The 26,403-nt window shown below is 40.0% G+C and overlaps 3 protein-coding genes across 5 annotated transcripts in view; all 3 read right to left on the reverse strand.

Moving 5' to 3' along the window:
• LOC132784080 (uncharacterized) overlaps window positions 1-17,593 on the reverse strand; it is a 60,678-nt gene extending 43,085 nt beyond the window's left edge. Inside the window, exons 1-2 of one of the 3 annotated variants that reach the window (XM_060789474.1) lie at window positions 17,471-17,593; window positions 13,544-13,913 (exon numbers count right to left, since the gene is read on the reverse strand). In XM_060789474.1, the coding sequence (XP_060645457.1) occupies window positions 13,544-13,655 (112 nt within the window). In that variant the 5' untranslated portion in view covers window positions 13,656-13,913; window positions 17,471-17,593. Of the gene's footprint in view, window positions 1-13,543; window positions 13,914-17,129 lie in introns of all 3 variants that reach the window. The other 2 variants (XM_060789473.1, XM_060789472.1) reach the window with 2 other exon arrangements.
• An 872-nt stretch (window positions 17,594-18,465) lies between these two features.
• LOC132786147 (peptidyl-prolyl cis-trans isomerase G) lies at window positions 18,466-23,063 on the reverse strand. Its single transcript, XM_060792589.1, has 8 exons — window positions 22,599-23,063; window positions 21,938-22,025; window positions 21,293-21,322; window positions 20,916-21,055; window positions 20,711-20,852; window positions 20,523-20,652; window positions 20,235-20,456; window positions 18,466-20,170 (listed from the first exon to the last, which is right to left on the reverse strand). Exons 1-8 carry the CDS (start codon window positions 22,900-22,902, stop codon window positions 18,503-18,505), a joined length of 2,724 nt encoding a protein of 907 aa, XP_060648572.1. The 5' UTR covers window positions 22,903-23,063; the 3' UTR covers window positions 18,466-18,502.
• Window positions 23,064-23,497: 434 nt separating this feature from the next.
• On the reverse strand, window positions 23,498-26,203 carry LOC132785580 (glutamine--fructose-6-phosphate aminotransferase [isomerizing] 2). Its single transcript, XM_060791732.1, has one exon. The coding sequence runs from the start codon at window positions 25,768-25,770 to the stop codon at window positions 23,728-23,730; it is 2,043 nt and encodes a 680-aa protein (XP_060647715.1). The 5' UTR covers window positions 25,771-26,203; the 3' UTR covers window positions 23,498-23,727.
• Window positions 26,204-26,403: the final 200 nt, after the last annotated feature.

Consider the following 26,403-nt stretch of genomic DNA (forward strand, 5'->3'; position numbering starts at 1 on the left):
TTGCATAAATCACTGGCATCGCCAGCTCCAAAGGTCATTAATTATTGCAAAGGACGAATCGAAACGAATCGAATCGAATCGCATTGTAATGAAATGAAACGAATATGTGGCAAATGTTGTGGCTGCTCGTGTTTTTCATTGCACGCCATTTTCAATTATTGGTGGTATTTCCGTTTAACAATAAAACAGACTGAATGAAACAAAATAAAGCAGCAGGAAGAAGGAACATTTAAAAAATAACACAAAAAAAAAAAGACACCAGTTCAATGTGCAAACAAAGTAAAATTGAATCATGTACACACAAAGTGCGACGCTGCTGCCGAGTCCCTCAACGCCTCTGCTAGAAAGAGAAGGGAAAGAGAGGAGAGGGGGCTCTGTGTGTGTCTGTGTCGCTTTCAGCACTCTCCGGGGGCAATATGACAATTAGTTACCAAAGCAACAACAGAAATACCTACAAATGACAGCAAATACACTGGAGAGATTCCATAGCAGATGCTATGAGAATGTTAAGGGGACACACCGCACAACATGGCCGCATGGCAGCCATTTTGATATCAGGACTAAACAGGCGACAGCAGCATGTTGTGATGGCAGGTGGCGGCTGTGGCCATTTCAGAATATGTCTGGAAAGGTTCTCCACCCAACTTCAGCTCCACCCCGATCTCCATTCACTTCTCCTCTTTCCACCCATTACCCCAGCCAACACAATGGCACGTGCAGTTGATTTTTCAGCGGAGGCTGGCAGGCAACCAACAGCAGCAACAGCAGCAGCAGCAGCAACAGCAACAAGGCCTGTAGAGGAAGCGTGAGCCAGCGTTTAATTAGAAAATACGTATACGCCGCTTGTGACGTGCCGGGTCTGCTGGGCAGCAGCAGCACAATTCCTGTCAGCCAATTCATCAATTTTACTTTTAGATTTTCACTGTTTTTACGAACTGCCACCAAAAACAACCCGATTCGATTATGAATCGCTGCCATCGCTGCCAACAGCCAGCTGCCTTCCCTCTGCGTCGTTTTTCATTCTCTATTCACCATTTGTTTTGCCAGGTTGCAAATGCCGCAACATGTTTTGCACTAATGATTTGACGTTTGCCAGAGCGCTTCAAAATGTAGCGCCTAATGCGCATAAATATTGAAAACTTCAAAACTAATTAGTCGCGTTATTTATTACAATTACCTGTCAAGCAATTAGAACAGCACGAGTGTCATGAAGTGCACGCAATCTGTGTCTCTCTGAGTTAAGTCGTGCCGAACTCGCGCCTCGACTTCAATCCAACTATCGATTAACTATGCTAATTCGTGCGCGTTCGCATCAAGTTTAAATGTCAGTGGGGTGGCACAGTGGGACACCATCAAAGAAATTCTTATCGATTGCGAACGTGTCTTAATTATTGATGCCAATGCTGTAGTTAATGTACTTTCAAAAACAAAATTCAGTTTTCCGTAGAGATGAGCTTAAAGTTTAAACCTTTAAATCGTTTTTGATTGATGGCAAATTGAGTTGAGCTTTCAGCTCAGGTGCTTGTCGAAAGCTGTTGGTTCTAATAAACTTATTACACGAAGCTGTTTGGCCTCAGGCTAAACAACTTTTTTTACGTATCATTTAACGGTCTTTAACTTTGCAGCTCATTAAGCACAAAAGTTAAGAGCAAACATTTCAAAATCGCTTTTTTTGTGTAGTTCAAAGTACAACATTTATTCTATAGAACATGAATCAGTGTGTCTGACAACAAGAACAACTACAACGACAACAACAGCAAAAGCAAAACCAAAGCACAGCTAAAGCAAAACAAAACAAAACTAAGCTGTAATGTTAATTAAAAGTTTTGTCTCTCAATCTCTATCTCTGGGTGTTTATCTTATGAGTATGAGCCGGAGCTGTTTTGCTCTGAGGTTGCCAACTAATTTGCAACAAAGTTAATCACGTTATTCAAATGTATTTCCACATAACGCATAGGCGAGCCATAACGAATTGAATTGCACTTAAATTCATATCGCATATTATGCAAATGAACAGCCAACTGAGAGCTAATTGTGTATTAATTAAATAAACCTAAGCTGTGCATGTGTAATAATGGAATTATGACTTCTGAGAGATATGTGGGTACATAAATAACAATCTAATACTAATTTGGGATACGGAATGCAGGCAATAAATGTACAACTCAAATGATTAAATGCCAATATCGAGTTGCCCAAATGGCTTTTACATACTATACATATATATCGAGTCCATCTCTCGCTCTTAATCTTTCACCATCGCCACTCGTTCGTCGTTCGTCGTTGTCTCACTTTGTATGCCTTATAAGCAAACATCAATTTGCATAAACAATTAATCATGCAAAGCGCAAAACGTGCACGAAATTCTGAAGCCTAAATATAGCTGCGAATTGTGGCAGCAAGATGAAAACCAAAACCAAAAAACCTGGCCAGAAACTGTAGAACCAAGACAATAATGAAGCTCCAAGCTTCAGAGCTCGACAGAAAGTGTAGCAGGTAAAACTTCGACAATATATCGATACATTGCAACGCTCTCAAAATTCATAGAAACAACGTTTTCTTTTTGCTGCCTTTTCCTTCTTCTGTGTATTTTTATACCCGCTACTTGTAGGGTAGTAGGGTACTTTAACTTTGTGATTCCAGCAAATGTAGAAGTCATCCCAGACTCCATTAAGTCTACATATTCTTGATCAGCGTCAGCAGATGAGACGATCCTAGAGTTTGGTCTTGGCGGCTTTGTGTGACAATCTGGCATATTTAATACTCTATGGAATATGATGAATATAATAGTATATAGAATGTAATAGATATACCAAATATAGACTTCAGTATATTATTTATACCATATAGACTTTGGTGTATTTTACACTTTATTGAGTATATTCATATAGTATATTTTGAATGTAATGTTGATATGCCAAATATAGTATTCAGTATAAATTATATACCGAATATATCTATTGGTTTATTTTAGTCTTTATTAAATATATTCATTTAGTATAATTTGAACATAATAGTAAATTGATATACCAAATATGTTTCGGTGGATAATATATACAAAATATAGTTTTTGGTATAATTTTTTTTTAGTATATATAATTCGGTATATTTTAAGAATAATACCTAACTTTTATTAAAAATACTTTAGCAGGAATCTCAAAGTCAAGCAGACTCTACTTTAGCTTTCATACTTGCTTTTTTTTGTGGCTGCCATTGCCGCATATGATTCAATTTTGTTTTCAACCACAAACAAAACAACTTGGCAGTAAGGAGAGCCTGGTTTGTTGAGCCGATCTCTGCCTGGCTGTTCGGCTAGTAGTTGGCTATAAACGTGGCCCCAAAGAATGCAGTCCGAAAACCAGTTTTTGGCGTACAGCCTGTGGACATACTATAGTCAAGCACACAACGTGCTGCGTTTTTATTTCTGCTCCATCTCTGTCTCTCTCTCTTTCTCTCTCTCTCTCTCTGTTGACCAACAACAACAACAGCAAGTGAACCAAATTCTTTTTAACGAGCTTGCGCCAGGCATTTGATCCCCTCCTACCAATACCTATATCTATATACATATAGCAGGGGTGAGAGTAACGTCAAGGGTGTGCTCTTACAGTGTCTGCCAAAAAGCAGCAAATACCAAATGGCAATCCAAGCCAAGAAGTGTTAAAACCAAGCCAAGTTGCTCATGTCCGTTGTGCTCATATCTCGTGTCAATTTGCAGGCTGACGTTTTTTTTGCTCTCTTTATTTAATGCACTTTTAGTTGCAAGTTTTTTTTGTATTCAGTTTTCATTGTTTTTGTATAATCGGCGTGTTTAATTGCAAGCGGGCACACCCTTTGCACACACCTCAATGGGGGGCCGGCTTTTTTTCGGTTTTTTTATTTGTTGCTCTCTTTTCTTTTTGTTTTTTGGCTGACTTCCATGGTTGGTTAGGTTTCTAAGAAATACGCTGAGCACATGCAACGTGTTGAGCCCGAGCACTTAAAAATATATATAATTATATATTTATGAAATTAACTTAATGATCCTAAATGCATTTTATTATGTATTTAGTTATCCATCGCCTCCCACCGATTCACAAAAAAACAAGAACAGAATTCATCGCTCAGCGTGGCATACAAATTAATAAATTAAATATGCGCTCTTGCATGCTTACATTGTTTTCGGTCTTTTTTTCTTTTGTTGTTGTTGTTGTTGGTTGCATTAATTAATTTCTTTAGCAGCTGAAAAAGCAGGAATATAAAAATTCCCCCACAGGCTGGCGTTTTTCCTGCCATTGTCGAAAAATAAAGCCAACAATTTGTCATCCATATCATTTTCATGGCTTTTATCTAGTGAAAATGAGTAGCATAATATTATGGAAATGCATTTAACAGCAGATTGAAGAAGTCACTTTCTGACATTTAAGTTATTAAAGCTAAAGTAGATTTGATTTTATACGTTGCTTTTATCTGACTGGAATATTTTGTATCATCAAAAACAAAGTAAATTCCCTGAAATATATTTAGCATAGATTTTTTTATAGAACTGCCTTCGCTTTGAAATTCCTAGCTAAATATAATTACTCAATAATATTTCTTTATTGCGAGCGTATAAAATGCTTTTAATACAGCAGTAAAATTTACAATATTGCCATAAAAATGTTCTCACACTTTTACTTTGCTCACATATATAATTCAATTCATGTGAAGATTTATACGAACTGTTTCGCTTACTTGGATTATAGGACCAAATGATTTAGAAACTCGTGACGAAAGTTTTGCCCAGCCAGAGAATGCGAATAAAATAAAAATAGAAGAAATACTCTGTCAAATTGTTTTCGTTTTTTTTCCTGTTTTGGTTTTTTTGTGTTTTTTTTTTTTTGGAATTTCGTTCATGGGCTTTGATTTGGACGACGGTGTCGTAGAGAAATGTGGGACTCCATTTCTGTCAATTGATTCGCCTGTCTGGCTCTTTCAAATACGCATTAATTTCATTTATTGCAATCACCATTGTCGCAGAAACATGGCAACCATGGAGAGTAGAGTAAACATCAGCACAAGTGTTAGAATGAATCCAACGTACAACGAACAAACGAGCGTAAAGAAATCTCTCTCTGTGGGTGTGGGTGTGAGTGTGGGTGGCGCCGCCAAGGAGCAGGAGACAGGGGTGAGGGGAATGTAGGAGCATGCCTAGGCACTGATTGTGTTGATTACACTGACCCACTTTGCTTGCCAAGGTTCTGTCACGGACCGGGACGCAGTCGAATTCAATGAACTCGAAACCTGCTGATAATACTCGCAATAAAAATAATAATAATAGTAGTAATAATCTTGTTTTCAAATGACAGCAAAACAGCAACGAGTACGCCAAACCCCAAACCCAACCCCACCCCATCATCATCATTGTCTCCATTACCATTCCCTCAACAAACACCCACGGCAGAAGGAGCCTGAACAACGCAACTGTCACTCAAAAAAGAAAAGACAGAAAAAAAAAACGAATAAATAAATAGACACCCAACTATTCCTGCGTAGACACATTCTCAAGCCCAAGTACTTGCCACTCTTCGTATCTGAACCCGAGGTACTATAACATAAGACGCTAATGACAATAACAAACTACTTGAAAATCGTGCCTATTTATAGTGAACCGCCGAAGAGACGGTCGAGGAAATTGTTTTGTTGACCTCAAGCCACAATGACCACACATAATAGTTGGTACACGTGGAGTACAGCGAGGTGCCAAGCAAAAGACAATAAATAAAAGACGTACAGTCGATGATTTAATACTCTTTCAAGTCGTCTTGGCATAATATTAAAAATTCAGTTTTTGAAAACTAAATTTAGTGAGAAAAATTTGTAAACTTGTTAGCTTTTGGTTAAGGTAAAAGTAGTAGAATTTTGTATCTTTCATATATTATATTATATTATATGAAATAATCAGAAAAAGAATAAGACACAAAACCCTAAGGCATAGTAAAATTAATTTGAATTCAATTCAAATTTCAAATATTTAATTTCTCAAAATTATTAGTAGTGGAATCTTTAATATTATATATTAAACAATCAGGAAATTAATGAGATACAAAACTCTAAATCACAGAAAACTTGACTTGAATTCAATTCAAATTTCAAATATTTAATTTCTCAAAAGTATTAGTAGTGAAATCTTTAATATTATATGTGAAACAATCAGAAAAACAATGAGATACAAAACTCTAAGCTTAATTTGAATTCAATTCATATTTCAAATGATAAATTTCCCAAAAATTGTAGTAATGGAATCTTTAATATTATATGTGGCATAATTAGGAAATTAATGATACACAAAACTCTAAGCTTAATTTGAATTGAATTAAAATTTTAAAAGATTAATTTCTTAAAGGTAATAGTAGTCTAAAGATTTGACTTAATATAAAATATTAATATAAAATATTAATATTAATATTAAACAATCAGGAAAATAATGAGACACAAAACTCTAGGCTTAATTTGAATTCATTTCAAATTTCAAAAGAATAAATTTTCTCTAGTTAGTATTATATTAAAATGTAAAAAGATTTTTAAAAAAAAATTCTAGATTTATTTACATTACTCTTGTCATATTCCTTCTCACTTCATGTAGCACGTCAATTTAGCAATACTCTCAACGATTTTTATCGAAATACGCCATATTTCGACTAGATCGTATAAAAGCATTTTTGGTTATTGTTGGCCATTGGCAACTTTACGAGTAAAGTGGCTGCTGTTCTCCCCTCTCCCCTTTCCACCGCTCTACAACCACAACTCCCCCGTCTTTCTTGTACTGTATCAATAAGGTGCGTCATTCTAATATGAACAATAACAAGAAACAGCAAAAGCAAAAAAAAAGGAAAAAAATGAACAGAAAAACAGCAAAACGAAACAATACGAAACTACTCGAAGTCGGCTTACATGTGGTTCTACTTTTAATGGATTTTATTTGTACTTGCCACTGTTGGCAAAGCCATCAAGTTGTAGAGTAGCGAGGCGGGGGGAGGTGATCGGCCAGACAGTGGCAAGCGGGGTGTTTTGTCAACGTTTTACTACACGCTTCGTGTTGATTATGCGTATAACACAACCAACAGAGATACTTAATATCAAAACGCTGTTACTTGTGAAGGCCAAGATTACTCTTGTTTCGAGAAAAAGAATTCAGTGATTGAACAATAGTAAAAAATATGGAATGAGTAATACGAAAAGCTGTTTAAATTCCAGGGGAAAATATATTTTAAAAATTTCCATTTCAAACAAAGCCCCGCGTTATCGATCCAAATGTTCACAGTTCTTGAAAAAGGCATTTAAAGAGGCATTTTGTAGGTTTGCACTCCATGAAATGAACTTAATTAGGGGTGCCGCGCTCTACTAATTCAAAAAGTTTTGTAAACTTTTCTAATGTGGCGCCCCGGCCACTTGAATTTCTGCCAACTAACTTATAATAATAATAATAATAATAATAATTTTAATTGCCAAACGACGGCGGCACTTGTGCAAACTCAAAATGTGGAGTTCAGAGCTCGTTTTATTATGAAACGCGGGCAAGTTATATGTATATAGAGTACATGTGTACATTCTTTCAAGAACTTGGCGCACATGTTGGCGACGGGGCAGCAAATAATAAAAAACAACAAAAAAAAACAAAAACGTCATGCTGACTAAGGGGATTTCTTTTTCTTCCATGTGCTGATTTTTTTTCTCGTCTTTCCTATTTTGTTTTTTTTTTATTATTTTTACTGCCACTTTGCCTATTGGCCAAGAGAAGAAAGTTTCCATTCGGCATCGGCATCGGCGTCGTTTTGTTTGCAGATGACGGCCCAGAACCAGTGAGCGCCTAATGGGCTTAAACCAAACAGCCAAAGTGTGAGGGCCAAAAATTATAAGCAGCCTACTTGTCCCATTTGATGACAACACACAAATATTTCGAAACACAAGACGGATGATAAACACACACATATCCTGTAAAAATAGAAATTCAACTGAACTTTATGCTATAAATAAACTATAATTGATGGCAGCATTTCTCGGAATTCAATTAGGCATTAATAAAAAATAATTAATGAGAAAGTCTATCGGAAATCAATTGCAAATAGCCCGAAATAGACGGTTGTTTATAAGGAAATACTTAAGTGTGTTTGGAATGAGTTTCTATAAATTTAAAAGACTTAAATAAAAAATAGATTGATGTACTTCAATTCATCTTAAGAAAATGTTGAGAATCTATATGAAATTTAATTTTATAACAATGCTTTCAAACATCAACTCTTATTCCTTTTAATGATATAACTAAAACACATAAATCGTCTATGATTTTTATCCATTTATACCTTAAACAAAATATTTAGGAATTATTAAAAACTGATACATTAATCTATCTAGTAATAGTTAGAAGGTTACTTTTTTCTTTGTATCCTATGTAAAGTCTCTCAGAAATCAACTCGAAATATAGACAGTTATTTATTGGCAAATAAACATATGTGTTCGCAATGATTTCTATAAATTTATAAGGTTTAAATTAAGGTTTAAAAATGATGCACTCTAATTCATCTTAAATGAATTATTCGAAATTGTATTGAAAAATAATACTTTATCACAATAAACTCTCATTCCTTGTTATAGTATAACTAAGGTTGTAGTTAAATAATCTTTCGTTATTCATTATAGATTGTCAAGCTTTACATTAAAAAGTTTAAGTGGAAAAGTAGACTGATGTACTTCAATTCATCTTAAACTAAATATTTCGAAATTATTAGAAATTTTATTGGAAAAGAATACTTTAACACAATAAACGCTGATTCCTATTAATATTGTAACTAAAATATAAAAATAATCTTTAACTTTTATTCATTTATACTTAAACAAAACATTTAGGAATTATTTGAAACTGACACATTAATCTGTCTTTTCTTTTAATATTATAACTATAGATGAATAGTCTTTCATTTGTATTAATTCATGCTGAATGCAGGAATGGAATAGTCTTCCATTTATCATAGTTCTTATAAGTCTATACTCTCTATTTACCTCTTAAATAAATAGGCAATGCGAATCGGCGTCTTTTGAAGTTAAAAGTATCGCGCTTTCTAAATAATTGAAAATTTCTTGCTGATCTCTGATGATAAGCGCATCTAAAGAAATTATGACAAGGGCAATAGCACCGCATTTTTTTCTCTTTTTAGCGAGTTCAATGATTTGCCTGGGAAGCGTCAGTTGTAACCGTGAAATAAGTTCAATAAGATGGAAATACACGAATGTACGTAATGTAACGAGTCGAAATTCAAATGAAATAATGGTCTACAGAAAGTCTGTCAGCAGGCAGCTGTCTAATTGAACTAATAGAATTGGTTTTTCTATTTTTTTTCACGCCCATCGCACGCGTCAGATAGATATGAACAGCGTTTTTTTAAAGGGAGTTGGGGATGTTGGGCATTAATGAGATGGGGGTGGTCTGCAAAGATCCAAAGATCCGGTCGTGCTTTACCAACAGAAAATATGTTTTAAATGCTCGTTTGCTGGCCCCCATGCCTTTGCCTTGGGTCGCATTAAAAATTATGATTCTTCTTGCAACATTTTTTTATATTTATTTCGGTTCTTCTTTTTTCGTTTTTCTGTGTGTTTTTTTTTTTTGAAGGGCAGTGGCGAAAAGCTGCCAAATGTAATCATTGCCGCTTTTAGCTGGGTGCCAAATGCCCGAGGCGCAGTTCCATGCTGTACTTAACTGATTTCCGGGAATTGCCACACTCACACACACACTGAGAAAGAAAGCTGAGCTAAGAGGGGAGGGACACAGGATGTAGCCTTGGCAACCAGCAGCGAGAGCAATCAGTTTAAAGCTGTCGAGAATTCTCAATGGTCGAGAGAGAGCGCTATAAAAAAAAGGAAATATTGCAAACAGTAAATGCCGAGCAGGCGTCTTTTTGCTTTACTCGCTTGCAGCATATTCCAATGGCAACTTTAATCAGAGCAAATACTTATACTCAGCGCCACACACATTGCTGTTTTTTTTGTTGTTCGGTTTAAAAATCGTTCAACCTCAGGCGAGGCTTAAAAACCGCAAAGGCGCCACAGTGCCCAAACCCAATCGAAATCCCAAACCCAATTTCAATCCCAATGGCAATCCCCAAAACCTCCAAAACCTCCTCGACCCAAGCGCCTTTGGCTGCAACAGCAACAACAACAACAACAACAACAAGGAGAAAGCGCAACTCGAAGTCGAAGCTCGGTTGAGTTTCTCATAAGGTCGTCATAGTAGGCGCACACTCATCGAGTCAAGAGCTAGCTCCAAAATGCCTCAGAATAGAGCCGATTTGCTTTAGTATGCTGCAGGCCCAAAAGGGAAGCAAAGCGATTTGTGGAGCAGGAGAACAACAACAACAACAACGAAGGGGGAGGAGGAGGAGGCACTCAACTTGTTATTTCAACTGTTTGTTGTTTCTGTTCTTACTTGTTGTGGCAGCCAAGTAACGCTGCTTGAGATGTCAAATAGCAAAACGTCGGGGCAGCAACAACTGCAAAAACAGGAAGCACTTGAAAATTGAAATCAAGCGCTGGGCGCCACCAACGCAACAGTAACAACAACTAAACTACAACAACAACACATCTTGGCAGAGCCACAAAAACGAAAAACAAAGCAAACAAAACAAAACACAGCGCACAACACAACAACAAAACAAAAATCAGCAACATCCCAGCTGAGCCCAAAGGTCCTCCAACGCAATTTGCATATGAATATGGAGGGCTCAGTGGCAGCTTGTGGGTTGCTGCTACGCGCGGCACGCGGCATGCGGCAAGCGGCATGTGGCATGCAACAACAACACGAAATGATATGCTCTTTGCTGTATGAATAAAACGCTAACAACAGCAACAACGACGACGAAAAATGATGATGTGAGAGTTGCTTTTCCAATAGCTTATGTTGTAGTTATTTGCCGACGGTAACAAAAAACAAAAATAGAAAACATTACTTGCGGCTCGTGATCAGATACCCTGTAGATAAAGCCACTGAAAGTGTAGCTTGATGTTGCCAATTAATAATAATCACATTTCACTTGCTTTACTTCCAACAATTGTACATTTTTAGCGATGATGTAGATGTAGATACGCTGTTGAATAGACTCTGACGATAAAACTAAATTCAGCTTATTTAATAAAAGCAAATATTAGTTTTAATTCATCTCAAACTTATGACACAAATCTTTGGCATCTTTGTGCAATATTAAGATCAGATACTCAATACATCAGCCACAGAAAATGAGGATACATTTGTTCAATGAATACTAGTAAATTTAAGAATTTATTCTTCTACAAACTATGGCTTACATCTTTGCCAAATATACATAAATTTGCTATCAAATTTGCTGTAGACAAGGCAGAAAAAGTTAAGCTATATTTCATCAATTAATAATAGTTAACTTTAGTTTTTGTTCTACCACAAATTATGACACAAATCTTTGTAAAATATTGAAATCAGAGTCTTTACACATCAGTCACAGAAAATGTAGCTAAATTTGTTAAATAAAAAGTATTAAATTTAAGATTTTATTCTTCTTCAAATTATACACAACTTAGAAAATAGATTTCCTATAGACCAAGCAGAAAAAGTTAAGTTATATTTCATCAATTAATAATAGTTAACTTAAGCTTTTGTTCTACCAAAAATTATGACACAAATCTTTGTCATCTTTGCAAAATATTGTAATCAGATTCTTGAGATATCAGTCACAGAAAATGAAGCTGAATTTGTAAAATAAAATTAGTTAATTAGTGATTTTATTCTTCTTCAAATTACACACAACTTGGCGAATAGATTTCCTGTAGACCAAGCAGAAAAAGTTTAGTTATATTTCAACAATCAATAATAGTTAAATTTAACTCTTATTCTCCTACAAATTATGACACAAATCTTTGTCATCTTTGCATAATACTTATTGTAATCAGATTCTTGGGATAGAAAATATAGCTAAAATTTTTCAATTAATAATAGTCAATTTACTATTTTATTGTTCTACAAATTATGGCTTAGATCTTTGCGAAGTATTCACAAATTTAAGAGAAAATTTCCTGAAAATGAATAGTTAGCTTTACCTTTTCTTCTACTAAAAATTATGACAACAATCTTTGTCATCTTTACAAAAGTTTGAGATATCAAACCCTATAGACTAGACAATGAAGAAGTGTATCTATATACGCTCAGTTAACAGTGTTAATTTCAAGCTTTATCTTTGCAAACTTCAGCCAACTCAGTTGTCAGCACTTTTTGTGGTTCCAGGGTATTAAGAACGTAGCCCGATTTTGTGTGTTATTTATTGGCGTTGTTGCCTATAACGGGTGGGCGCTAGATGGCGCCACACGCCAGTGCTAAATTGAATAAGCGGCCTCCCAGGACAGACAGGAAGCTATACAACAACACACACACTCACCCACACATACACTCACACACGAACACATGAACAGTGTGTGTTCGACTGTGTGTAACGAGCAAAAGTTATGTAGTGTACTCGACGCTACCTTCCTTTATGGTAGCTTGTTTTTCTTTCTCCCTTTTCTATTTTGCTATGTTTTCCTTTTTGTTGTACTTTTCGTTATTTTTTTTGGGTTGCTTTGAATTTAATGGAAAATTTATTGACGACATGCCGCTTAGTCGTTTGACTTGGACTTGGACTTTTGCCACACACACACACACACACACACACACACACACACACACACACACACATAGTCGTCCTCAACTAAAGCCATTGCTGCTCTATCATGTGTGGAGAAAGTTTTCGCATTTGGGGTTTTATGGACTTGCCCATGCCCTGTACTTTTTGATTGGGCTAAATAGTTCATGATTGTTTTGAGAGGGGAGGGGAAGGGAACTCAGGAAATTTGTTTGCATTGATTGATTGTTGTTGCACTTTACTTTCAACAATTTGCTGTGGGTCAAAACTTGACAACGGTTGAAATACAAAAATCTTCAAAGCAAAAAGGTCCTGTGAATGCGACAAGCTGTGTGGCTGTGTGTCTGTGTGTGCACACACTCTTTTTCACGTAATGCACATAAATTAGAATTATAATTTCGCTTAGCCAAATCAACGACGCAATAAGCTCCCCGCAATGGCACAAATACATGCGAAAGGGCTATTCCAAGTCGAACGCCGAAGCAACGGATCAACCCCCAAAAAAATAAGATGGAAAAAAAAGAGCGCCAAGCAGCCCTTAGCAAAAAGGGGTGGCTGCCCAGTGTACGACGACATTCTTAGTGGAAAAGGCTACAGAAACAAAAAAAAAAACAACTTTTCTCGCGTGTTTTACCAACTTTAATATTTTATATTGCCGATTTTCTTTATGACCTGCTTGCCAACTCTTCCCACGCCTATTTTTTTGGGGAGAACTCAACAAGTTCAGGTTTCTTTTTCTACATTTTTGGCTGAGAGACACGCCCGTACATTTTGGCCCATTAGTTTATGATTATTGGAGTTTGCCTCAGTCTTGGTCTAAAGTTGAAGTTAACTTTTTGTTTTCGTGTGTGTGGAGCTTAAAAATAGTTGAAGTGGAAACAGTTACTCACCTGTTGTCGGCAACTTGGTCAGCGTTGGTTGTCCATTGTCATCGCTCAGCAGCAGCAGCAGGATTTCAATTATAATAATGACAAAAATGCTTCGATTGTAAAACAAAAACATGGCAATCTCGCGTTTTTTTCTCCCTTGGTGTTTGCCAATTGCCCAAACGCAATCGCAATTCGTCTCGTTTGCTCTCAATTTATCAAATTTTTAGTTTTCTGGAATTCCTTTTCCGTCGTCTCCTTGTCTTTAAAATTTGCGTTGGTAATTTTTATTGTTGTTCTTTTTAGGTGCATTTTGTTAATGCCACTTGCATTTAATGCACACACACCGACGTTTCATTGTTTGTTGACTTTTCTCCCTTTTTGAACTTTGTAGCTAAAATGTAACGAATTTGTTTTACTTAACTCTCATGCACACATACACACACACGGAATAGAAAATGGCGACACGCACACAAAAGTATGCTAATATATTTTCGCAACGCTTGTGAAACATGCATAAATATTTTACGCGTGCAACAGTGCGTATACGTAATTTGCTTAATAGGCCGCAAAACACTGGCGCCGCCAAAGGCGCCACCATTAAAATGCTATTTGCCATTGGGCCACTGTGAAATTTATGGAAATGCCCTTTACCTATCAACAGACCAACCACCAAAAAAAAAAACAAGAAAAAGAAAAACCGTCACAATCCGTATAAACACATTATAATAAAAGACAAATTTTATCTATTCTATAAAAAAAAGGCAATGTACTCATGTTATGTACACATTGTACACACATCTAAACTGGTTTTAAGACGTTATTAACTTGTCTTCCCAGAGGATCTATTAAGCCACTGTGCTGAGGTTAAAGCCTAACGAATTTGTGGAACTAATGAGCAGTTTATTTTTGGGAATGGGTTTCTAGAGGTTATTTAGCATACTCAGTACTCAGTACTCGGGGAAATCCCTACGCTTAACTAGCTAAGTTTCAACTGAAGCTATTATAATAATATAATTGCTTAAATACATTTATGCAGTCGTAATCCTGCTCAAGTCAACTCTAGAGTTATGACTAAATCATTTTTCTGCTGCTTACTCCTTTTTTTTACTACATTTCTTTTTTTATGCTACATTTATTTTTGCTGTATTGTTTGGGGATTGTCCCCAAACTAAAAGTAGTTATATCCATCCCAATCCTGCTGCTTCATTATTATTATGTTCATGACACTGCGGCGTCGTCTGATGACGATGATGATGATGATGATAATGCCATATAAGAGGCTAAGCATATTTCAATTTCACAACAAGTACTCGAAAAAGTGCGCGTGTATCTAGAAGATACATTTCTAGCTAGAGTGCACGAAATCGCGCGGCAAAAAAAAACGCAAACAACAAAAAAAAACGTCGCATAAATGAATGCTCAAATATATATTTCGGCGTCGCCATTGTTGTTCTTGTTGTTGTTGTTGTTGCTTCAACTACTATCAAAGGCTTTGTGCGAGAAGAGAGAAAAACGTAGAAATAAAAGCAGATGGCAGAGAGATGCCGACGGCGGCAGCGACGTCGACTGCGACAGCGCTGACGTAGTAAAGTTTTGCAAACATTCAAGTGCGTGTGTGCGAGTGTGTGTGTGTGTGTTTTCGGCATTGCAGCGGTATTTTTGTATTCTATTGTTTAACTTTTTGTATTACATATTTTTCGAAAATTAATGGAAAATAACTACGCAACGCTTTTTCCTTTGGATTTGAGCATGTTGAAATTTAATAATGTTTTCCAGAGTTTTTATTGCGCAAAGTTTTGCTTATTGTTCGAGCAAAACGTGTATTTATTGCATCACCACGCATTTATTTGTTTGAACAAAAAATAAAGTTGGCGAACAATAAGCAAACAGCAAGGAGAGCAAAAAAAAGTAGCCACGCTCAATTGAGAGATAAGGAAGAATCGCAAACGGAAATCATATCGGGGTAGTTGCGAATTATATAAAACAAATTTGACTATGCGAAGCACACACACACACACACACACACGCGCGTACGCACACAAACACACACAAAAGTTTATTTTGTGCTACGGCGGCGACTGAGACTGCGACTTCGACTGCGGATGCCGGTCGAAATTGAACGACGACGCAAATTTCGATTTCCTCGAAATTCTACCTTGTTGTGCCTTCTATTATGCATATTCTTCGTGTTCTTACTTCTTCATCATCATCGGCAGCAGCAGCAGCCGCATTGCCAAACACACATTCTTCATCATCAGCTACGTTTAAGCGTCATATACATTTTGTACTTTTGTTTGCAAAAACGACAACAGCGACAGAGGGCAGCGGCAGAGGACAGCGGCAGCGCAGCTTACTAAGCTTTTTCTGAGCATCCACATTCGCATCAAGCAGCTAAAGCAGAGCAGAGCAGCAGCAGCCCACTCTCACTTTGGCTGCGGTCCTCTGCTGCTGCCAAAGCCGATGCCAACGCCAACGTCGCACAGTGCTCTGCAGGCGCCAAGGAGGTAAACTTTTTTTTTTGGTTTTCTTTGCTCATGCATAATTTGCAAATTTCAACGTGATTAAAATTCAGCGTCAACAACCATATAACTACTCTATAAAAGCTGTCATGAAAAGGTCTGCTAATTAGATGATTATAAAGCTGTCTGAGCTGTCATAAAAATAATTAGCACAATCACGAATAATTGTTAATTTTGGAGGTATTCAATCAGTTGAAATAGATTTATAATGCAATTAGAATGGCCAGCGTTCTAAATTCCTTCAAATTTGTTACACTGTGCGCTGCTGATGTTTTTGCTCCTTGTTTTTGCTACGCTTTCGCTTTGTGTTTTGTGCGCCGAGCTTTGGCTTTGGCTTTGCTTTTGGTTTTTTTTTTGTGCCTGTCGTCTGCCTTCTACAACCGCTGCTGTTGCTTTCATGGCCTTGTGATTGTTGTTGTTGCTGCTGTTGTTGTTATTGCCCAGTTTGTCACTGTGTGCGTGTCGAGTGCTTTTTTGTTCGACGCGTCTCTGCCGACGTCTCAGTCGCTGATGCCTTTGTGGCCAGGCTAAAGAACAACTACTGTACTTGGCGGCTTTCTCGTTCGCAATTTACTTTATTGCGTTTTATATCCTTTTTTGTTTTGCATGGCATTTCTCATTTTAAAATATTCATTTCATATTTATGCCTATTGGTTAAGCCCTTTACAACCCACACACAGAATCTTACGCAGACTCTCACACACACACAAGCGACGTGAGCAGCGACGGCGACTGCGACATCGGCACGCACTTGATTTCTTTTGTTGTTGTTGTATTTACGCCTTATTATGTCATAATTTATTTGCAACAGGACACAAAAATCAACAATGCCGGAATTTTGCAGCAACAGCAGCCAATAAAGCATCAGATTTCATTTGATTTGCGGCATTAAAAACATGCTGCTCTCTATCTCTCTATGCTTATTGCGCTCTCCTTCACACTCAATGGCTACTACACACAAACACACGCACAACATATGTATATGTGTGGTATACGCATTGCACCGGCTTTTGTTGCCGCCATCGTCGCTGCCTGCGCGCCCCCGCGCTTCTCTCTGCTGACGCCATCGGTTTGTGCTTTGTTACTACCTTTGTTGTATTTTTTGCATTTCCGCTTTATGTTTGTATTTCGCTTGGCTCAGCCTATCAATTTTTTTTTTTAATTTGTATTTTTTTTGCACACTCACACAACAACACACTCGCTCACGCACACATAGGCGACGACGACGTCGACGTCGACGACATTCAGCTTCAGCTTCAGCTTTGACGCCGCTTAAATCAACAAATTACGAGTATTTCACTGTTGCTTTTCACATAATTTTTTGTGTGCAATTGTTGTTGTTATTTATTTAGCATTTCTTTCGTTTTTTATTTGTATTTGCGGTTTGTGTTTGTTGCTTTGCGCGTGCACACAACAGACACACACATACACTGAAATAATTTGATTCGCGAGCGCCGCTTTCAATATTTACAACGCTGCGCTCAGAATTGAAATGCGAACTCGAACTCGAAGCCGCGACGTCGCCAGCGAGCAGCAAACACGTCCAAACAGTTTGTACGCCATTCGTGTACTGGGAGCTTTGCACCGAACTAGCGATGCCATTAACATGCTCGCATACTAATACAATGAAGCACACGCACAGCGCACAACAGAGCATGAGAGAGAGAGAGAACGTAACCTCACACACACACTCGCCCGTATGTGTATGTGTAAACGCGTAAGCTTGCATTTGCCGGCGACGTCGACGTCGACTGGCAACTTTTGTTTTTGTTTGCGCCGCAAAAAGAAGAAACAAATTTCAATGGCAGCGTCAAAAGCTCGCCACCATGAATGAAAGTTTGCAGTGTAAGCGCAACGACAGAAAAACGATGTGCAAAACAAACGAGGCAGAAATTTTAACGTCTCTCAGCGTTGCCAGACCCCACACATCACTTGCTAATTAATTACAATTTATGATCATTATTGTTGTTGATGAGTTAATTAATTGCAAGTGAGGCAAGCCGTCGGTTGCAAATTTTATCGAAAATTTGCTATCGAGTCGTGTTCTAACTTCTCTCAATAAAAACATTCGTAATAAATTACGTTTTATTTAAAATACTAATATATGCTTAAAATAAAATTTCAAAATCAAATAACTATTGTGCGGCATATCGATTTTCGATAACACATTCTCAACACTAAGCACTTATTACGTGTCATAGCTGTCAGCTTTCGAAACGCAAGGCTTCAGCGCGAAATTCAAATCGATAGTCAAGGTAACAAGCCATTGTCATTTTTTGTGTATTCTAAAGTGTAGTAAAGTTTGGTTTTATTGGGCCGCTCAATGCCGAGAAATAGTAAACAGATTTTTACATTTGTAGAGTATATCTAATTGTTTAGATTGCTTGACTGTGTGTAAATCAAAAATATTTTTGTTTTCCTTGATTGTTTTTTTTGTGTTTTTAATTGGATTTCTAGGAAACTAATCCGTGTCCGAGCGTGGCGAGCGTGTCGATTGTTTCTTTGACTTTTTATGCTTGCGCTTTTTGGCCTCATGACTGCTGCCACGACTGTCGCGTCGATTGCGACTATTCGATGCCTCCGACGACGCCGCCGCTGCAGGATGATCACGTTCCTCTTCTTCGTGCAGCTTCTTCAGGGTCTCCGCCTTCAAGCGCTCCAACTCATTTAGCTCGCGTGTGGTGCGCTCCTTTTCCAGCTCATCCTGTCGCTGCTTCTCCAACCGTTGCTCCTCCACCTTGGCAATCTCCTTGCGCATATGTTCCTTCATCAGCAACGCAGCCTCCGCTCGCTTCTGCATCTTCTCGCGGGCCGCTTTATCCTTATCCTCAAACTCGCTAGCGCATACAGCCGATGTTATTTTGCCCGGACTGCGGTCCTGGGAGCGATGACTGCGACGTGGACTGCGCCGACTCGGACTACGTGAGTTGCTGCTGTGCCTTCGTCCATGACTGCGACTACGTCGACGATCCGGCGAAGAGCGCCGTTTGCGATCTGGCGACTCGCGTCGCTTACGTTCTGGAGATTCACGTCGCTTGCGGCTGGGCGAATCACGACGCTTGCGATCGGGGGATTCTTGTCGCTTGCGATCTGCCGAGTCCTGTCGCTTGCGATCCGCTGAATCCTGTCGCTTGCGGTCTCCTGAATCCTGTCGTTTGCGATCACCTGAATCCTGTCGCTTCCGCTTAGGCGATTCACGTCGTCTCTCTGGCGACTCTTGACGCCGGCCGCGGCTGCGCGAACGTCGCTGACGGTCCCGAGAGCCGCGACGACGCTCAACAGGCGAACTGCGTTGCCTGATTGGCGACAAAGGGAAACGATTGCGATACTCGTTGTCGGGTGAACGCTGGCGGCGATCGCGATCGGCAAACGGATTGCGTCGGTTGCGATTGCCTTGCGCCTGGCTAGCATTTTGATTGGCATTGCCATTGTTGTTGCCCTGTCGTCGAGCTGGCGAACGTTGCTGACGTCTTGCAGGTGATCGACGACGTTGCGCAGAGCGGGAGCGACTTCGCTGGCGATTCCGTGAGCTGGAGCGTTCTCGACTGCGCTTAGAGCGTTCGCGTTCTCTGTTCTTCTCGTCACGCTTTGGTTCGGCTGCCTTTGGACGCTCTGGCTCCTTGGCTGCCGGCTTGGACTCGGGTTTCTGCACGGGTTTGCTTGGCTCCGGCTCCGGTTCACTGTCCGTCTGCTGCTCGTAATCTAAAGCATTCATGTCCACGGATTTGCGTCGCTTTGGTGGCGCCTCCTCCTTGGGCTTTTCCTTCTCACGTTCCGCCTTGTCATGTGTGTCCTTTGGCTTGACGCGTTCCGCATCCTTTTGTGAGTGGGATTCGCTGCGTTTGCGTCCCGCATTGCTACTGCTGCTCTGCGGTTTCCTCTCGGGCGTCACCTTGCCGCCATAGGTGCTGGCGTGCGATAGTTCAAAGAAGGATTTCTTGGGATCCTTGGTGGCCTCCTCGTGTCGCTTCTTGCGCTCCAATTCACGACGCTTGACCTCCTCATCGCGCAGCTTATTCTCCTCCTCCATGCGCTCTAAATCGGACAGCTTAATGGTGCGCTTCTGCGCATGCTTCCAATGCGGCGGCGTGATGCTCTTCGAGCGACTGCGCGACGGCGTCCGGAAACGCTATAAAAGAAGGGGATTATTAATTGAATTGGAAGGGGAGTTGAGTTAGTTTTTGTTGGCTTACAAAGACGCCGCGCCCTTTGACAATGCGACCGCTGCGTGAGGTTGGCACCTGTTTCTTTGACCAGCCAAATGCATTGCGATTGCGATCTCTGCCTCTGTCGCGCTCATCTCGTTCACGTTCCCGATCACGATCGCGTTCCCGTTGTCGTGCCTCACGTGACACGTCTCGCTCTCGTTCCCGGGATCGCGATTTCTCGCCGCGCATTAGGAATTTGTTGGAAACCTGCACAGATGTAAATTACATCAATTAAATAAACAGTTCAAACTATTTTCCAAAGCTTCAACTTGCCTCTGGTATCTCGCTTGGATCGATTTTAGTTAATGTGACCAGCGGATGTATTTCACCTTCTTCCTCACTATCATTCTCATCATTGTCCTGCTTTCCATTGCCCCGTTGAGCAACACGTCCAGAGTCGCTGCTGCAAATTGCGGAAAATTGGTTTATAAAACTGTTTTCAAATAAAGTTTGTCTTTTACTTTTCACTGTCGCTGGATTTGGAGTGTTTGCGTGAGCGTTTCTTCTTGGATTTCTCCTTAATCTTGGCGTGTACTTCCTCCTGCTCGATGTCAGATTCCTCTGTGGCCGTGGAACGCTTGCGGCGTTTCTTTTCTTTCTTGGCTATGGAGCAAAAGACAGTGAATTATCAAGTCGAACAGTTAGAGATGAATTGTATTTTCTTACCCTTTGACTGCTTCACCAGCTCTCCACAATTGGAGATAGCTGCATCCTGCAGCGGGCGTGAGTTGCGATCAATGGGCAGATCCTCTAATTGACGCACCAAATCCTGACCGGACAAAACTTGACCGAATACAACATGAATGCTGCAAAAGTAAGAAGGGGAAATTTAGCAAAGGATTTTTATTAAATTGTTTAGAGGCGGTTTTTCGACTTCAAGTTAGAAGGAAGGTAATCCTTATCTATCAGTTAACTTAAAGTTATAAAGTTATCTGTATGATAAGATGATAACCTCCAGTTAAAGTTTGAAATATTTTTAACTGAAAGATAACTTTTTTGCTTGAAGAGAAACGAACCATATATAATTGATTTGATTTACTTACTTGTCCAAGTGTGGCGCAGGCTGTGTTGTACTACAATGAAAAACAGAAGAGAAGAAAAATATTCTTTACACATTGCATAGCGATTGTTGTTGTGATTGTAGTGGTAGTTGTTGTTGTTGTTGTTGCAGTTGCTATTGTAGTTGCTGTTGCGGTTGTTGTGCGTTGTTGTAACAAACAAAAGTCAAGTTGAAGTCGCCACTAGCAACGACCCTCAAAATCTCTCCAGGTTGCAGTTATCGTAGTTATCGTGTTGCCAAGGACCAAGGGAGTCCTTCAATGTGTGCTTGGAAGAGAAGGGGCATAATACGGTCACTCCCACACACACAAACACACGCACCCACACACTTTTGAATGTACAATTGGCCAGTGTTGGGCAGCGTCATTGAGAGGGAGATGGGTGGGCGTTGAGAAGAGAGTCCGCTGCTCAGCTGATCAGAGATAACACGCTACACTCTCGCTATATGGCAATAGATCAATGAACAACAACAGATTTGGTTTTTTAAATACGCATATAAGAAAAAAGATTAAAAGAATTTGTTGTTGTCGCTGCAAAAGAAACTTCAATGCATATTAAATTTGTTAATTATTTTTTTGTTTTTGTATTCAATTTTTGGGGGTGGTAAACTTCTCGAGCAACCCACTTACATAAAGAACTGCGAGCCATTCGTGTTTTTACCGCGATTCGCCATGGACAGCAGAAAGGGGCGATCGTGCTTTTTATCAAAGCATTCGTCTGCAATAGTTTAAGTAAACAATTCAAGAAATTTATTGATTTTTTACAGGAATTTTAAATAAAAGTTAAAAATCTCGTTATAATCGCACATTATAGGAAAATTTCATAAATTAACTTCATTTTTTTAATCTTATTTTAAAAAATGTTAAGCTATTTGCCCTTACTTTAATTATTTCATTACCCTTCTATATAAATGAAAAACTAAAATGCAAATGGAATTTGACCCACTGTAATTAGACATACAAGCGGTAAGAGGGTCAAAGGCAAAAAACGTAGCCCATATATTAATGTGATTTTAATCAGTCTACACTGCGCTTAAAAATCATTTTGTGCAATTTAATGGTCAGTTTTCAGCTTTAATTGACATTTGGCATGCCAATGAAGCGTAATAACAACTATTAAACGGGCATAGCATTTAGCTTTTAGTTTGATGCGTTTGATAACACTAGACACACACACACACATCTAATCCAGGGGGACTTTGCTGGCCAACGTATACACACACACACACACACACACACACACACACACACACACATATGTATATTCGTATAGAGAGTGAGAGAAACTTACCCTCGAATGTGCCGCCATAAATTGATTCGCCGCCGGTTCCGTTGCCAGCACTAAAATCACCCGCCTGCACCATAAAATCCTTGACCACACGATGGAATATGACACCTTTATAGTGGAGCCGCTTGCCGGTGACTAGACCGTTGCCCTTTTCACCCGTGCACAGCGAACGAAAATTCTCCACCGTCTTGGGAGCAACATCGCTAAATAATTCGAACACGATGCGACCGACGCTCAAACCGCCGAGTGTTATGTCGAAAAAGCATCGCGGACGCGTTGCACTCGCGTCCCGCTTGTTTACCGTCATGTTATTGTTTTCGTTTTGCTTAATGGCAATACACGAATACACTAATTAATTGTATTGATACGTTTTCACGTTGCACAACTTGTTTTTCGTTTTTTCTTTTTTTTTTTTGGGATTAGTTCTGCATTTGCGCTCGCAAAGCAGTGTGGCCGCACAAACACTATCAAGATTTTACCAACAATACACTATGAATGGGCACATCGTTCACATTGGGATGTCAAGCAATTAGATTTATGTAGTTCCAGGGCTGCGGTATGCAAGCAGTGCTGCAAAATAATCAATTAAACTTTCTCTAAAAATGGCAACGTTGTTCACTACCGTAAAGCAGTACAAATTGCTGTTTTTTAATTTTTGTAAATTATTGTATTAAATTTACTAGATTACATGTAATTGCATTTCATTGCTTAAAAAAGTATATCTGGGGAGATACAACAAAGTAAATTTTATTTGCAAGTGATGTCGAAAAACTGCTTGCAACGAACTTTAGCATCGTGTGTGGCATCGCCGTGCAAATCTGAATAAATCAAGCGCGGCAATTTCAAATTAGAAATTCTGTTCAAAATAAATTCGTTTTCTATCTTTTGGGAATAATAATGTTTATTAGAACTACGCAAATACACAAATTTTAATAACTTTTTAAACACACGAAATTGGGTGTCGACAACAAAACAAAATGACAAAGAGTATGTGAGGGAAAACAATTGAAATCCAAAAATGTTAGCAACTTACAACTACACGAAAATATATAGTATTTCATTAAAAAATACAATCGAAAGACGGTCAGTAAAATGGAATTCTTGATGCTGTGCTTCTTGGCAGTTGCTTCAACTACTCAACGGTCACGGATTTGGCCAAATTACGCGGACAATCGACATCGCAGCCACGCAAGACAGCGATGTGATAGGACAACAGTTGCAAGGGAATGACCGTCAATATGCCCTGCAGACAGTCGACAGTGCGTGGTATTTGCAGCGAACGTGTGGAGAATGCCATCGTCTCCTCGTCACCCTCCTCGCAGATGAGTATTGGACGTCCCTTCCTCGATGTCACCTGTTGCAAGGCATTCATGCACTTGATGTAAACCGGATCACGCAGCACAATCATCAGCACCGGCATCTCATCATCCACCAGCGCCAGGGGACCATGTTTCAACTCGCCAGCCAAGATGCCCTCACTGTGCATATAGGTCAGCTCCTTCACCTTCAATGCGCCCTCCAAGCAGGTGGCAAAATTGAAGCCACGTCCCATGATCAACAGCGATTTGTGCTTATACAGCTCCTTGGCCAGCTCCTGCACTTGGCTATTCAGTTGGAGCACAGTGCGAATGTGCTGATCGAGCTGCGCCAAGCCAGCGATGATCTCCTGACGTCGCTGCTGCAGCGACAAACGATCCTCGGACATGACCAGAGCGAACATCACAAGCGAAATGAATTGTGAAGTGTACGCTTTCGTGGAGGCGACGCCAATCTCTGGTCCGGCATTGATGTGCACACCGCAGTGGGATTCACGACAGATGCTGCTGCCCACGGTGTTGGTGATGCCCACAATCAACGCTCCACGTTGCTTGCAATAACGCAAAGCCATCAAAGTGTCCGCTGTCTCGCCGGATTGCGAGATGAAGAAGCAAACATCATCGCGATAAATAGGCGTATTGCGATCGAGGAAATCCGAAGCCAACTCCACCATCACGGGCAGTTCGGTGAGCTCCTCGAGCAGCTGTCGCGTGGCCACAGCGCTGTGATACGAAGTGCCACAAGCGATGAGCATGAGTCGCCTGCATCGTTTGATCTCCGGGATATATTCTTTGATGCCACCCAAGACTACCGATTGGGTATCGAAGCGGACGCGTCCTCGCATCGTATTGACCACGGATTCGGGCTGCTCGAAGATCTCCTTAAGCATGAAGTAATCGTAGTTGCCCTTCATGATCTGCTGTATCTCCATCTTCAGTGTAATGATCTCCCTGGCATGCGGATCATCTGAGGATTTGTTCAGGCGATGTATGCTGAGTGTGCCATCGCGTTTCACGGCCGCCACATCGTCATCCTCCAGGTAGATGACACGATTCGTGTGCTCAATCACCGCCGAGGCATCCGATGCGAAGAAATACTCGACTTCCTTATGCTCCAACGGCTGAAACTCGGCACTAACTTCGCCACTTCCACCCGGCAGCACATGGAACTGCTGCTGACCATGAGGACGATGCGCCTTGGTGTAGAGTATGGGCACATGATCGGTGGCCAGCTTAGTCTTGGCCTTGATGCCCACCAGTAGCGGAGAACCACGACGCGAGGCAACGCATTCCCCAGGGAAATGTTTGGACTTCAAAGCGATAGCAAAAGCGCCTTCCAGCTGCTGGATTGCTTGCTCGACAAGCTCACCGAAGCTATAGCCGGGATGTGATTGCCACAGATGATGCACCAGCTTGGCAATGACTTCAGTGTCCGTATCGGACTCAAAGATGTAGCCACGTTTCTCCAGCAGCGTCTTCACATCCTTGTAGTTGGTAATGATGCCATTGTGGACAACCACAAAGGAGTTCTCCACATCGGAGCGTTGGGGATGCGAGTTGACCTCGCTGGGCACACCGTGTGTGGCCCATCGGGTGTGTGCAATGCCAATGTGTACGTCCACGGGCTGCGAGTAATCCTCACCTTGACACACCTCGGCTATCGCATCCTCGAGGATTTTCACTTTTCCGGTCCGTTTCACTAGCAGAATATCGCTGTCCTCGTTGGGTGCATCGATGGCCAGGCCCGTGGAGTCGTAGCCACGGTACTCGAGACGCTTCAGACCCTGGACGAGCAGTTCTAAAATCTGCTGACGCGATTTGGGCGTCAAATAATTGAGATAAGCAAAGATGCCGCACATGATGTTGGAGATGAAGATTTCTTATTTGCTTTACTTTGGGCCACGTCGACGTTGTGCAAACTGCGTCTATGGCAATATAAATGCGAAATATTCACTTTTTTTCTCGCGAGTGATAAATTGGTGCCCAGCACTCACTTACACTCATACACGCACACCCAGGAAATTCTTACACACGCGCACACTAATCAAAAAACGCTGAAAAAGACAGCTGATTGCGACGTGCGCAATGTAAACAAAAGTTGATGCAATGCAATTTGCTTGGTGTGTGGCACGTCAGCGTTTGCCGATTGGTTGCCGCTGTTGCATTGGCTGTGCTTTGGTTCTTTGTGTGCGTGTCTCTTCATTTAATATTAAGCGTTGCGGTGCAGCGAGAGATAAGCGAAACATTTTTTGGAAATAAAACAAACAAGTTCATGGTGATGGGCTGCGCAGCGTTGCCACAGTTGGGTTACTGTAAACGTTGCGATGTGAATGGTCTTTAATATTCCACTTTAAGTGTGACCAGATCAGTATTTTGTATATCTCAATATTCACACGCATGTCACTAGTAAAATTTATCCAACAATTAAAGCATATGTATGGTTAAAAAACATGAATATGTGTCTCTGAATACCTACGAATATAAACATTTAA

Source organism: Drosophila nasuta, chromosome 2R (genome assembly GCF_023558535.2).
Source record: "Drosophila nasuta strain 15112-1781.00 chromosome 2R, ASM2355853v1, whole genome shotgun sequence".
NCBI classification, from domain to species: Eukaryota; Metazoa; Arthropoda; class Insecta; order Diptera; family Drosophilidae; genus Drosophila; species Drosophila nasuta.

Coding starts and splice junctions, on each gene's coding strand:
- LOC132786147 (XM_060792589.1), bottom strand. CDS start 22,902: ATGACGGTAAACAAGCGGGACGCGAGTGCAACGCGTCCGCGATGCTTT. Junction 20,853..20,915: donor GCTGGTGAAGCAGTCAAAGG/GTAAGAAAATAC, acceptor TTTGCTCCATAG/CCAAGAAAGAAAAGAAACGC. Junction 20,171..20,234: donor TCAAAGGGCGCGGCGTCTTT/GTAAGCCAACAA, acceptor CTTCTTTTATAG/CGTTTCCGGACGCCGTCGCG.
- LOC132785580 (XM_060791732.1), bottom strand. CDS start 25,770: ATGTGCGGCATCTTTGCTTATCTCAATTATTTGACGCCCAAATCGCGT.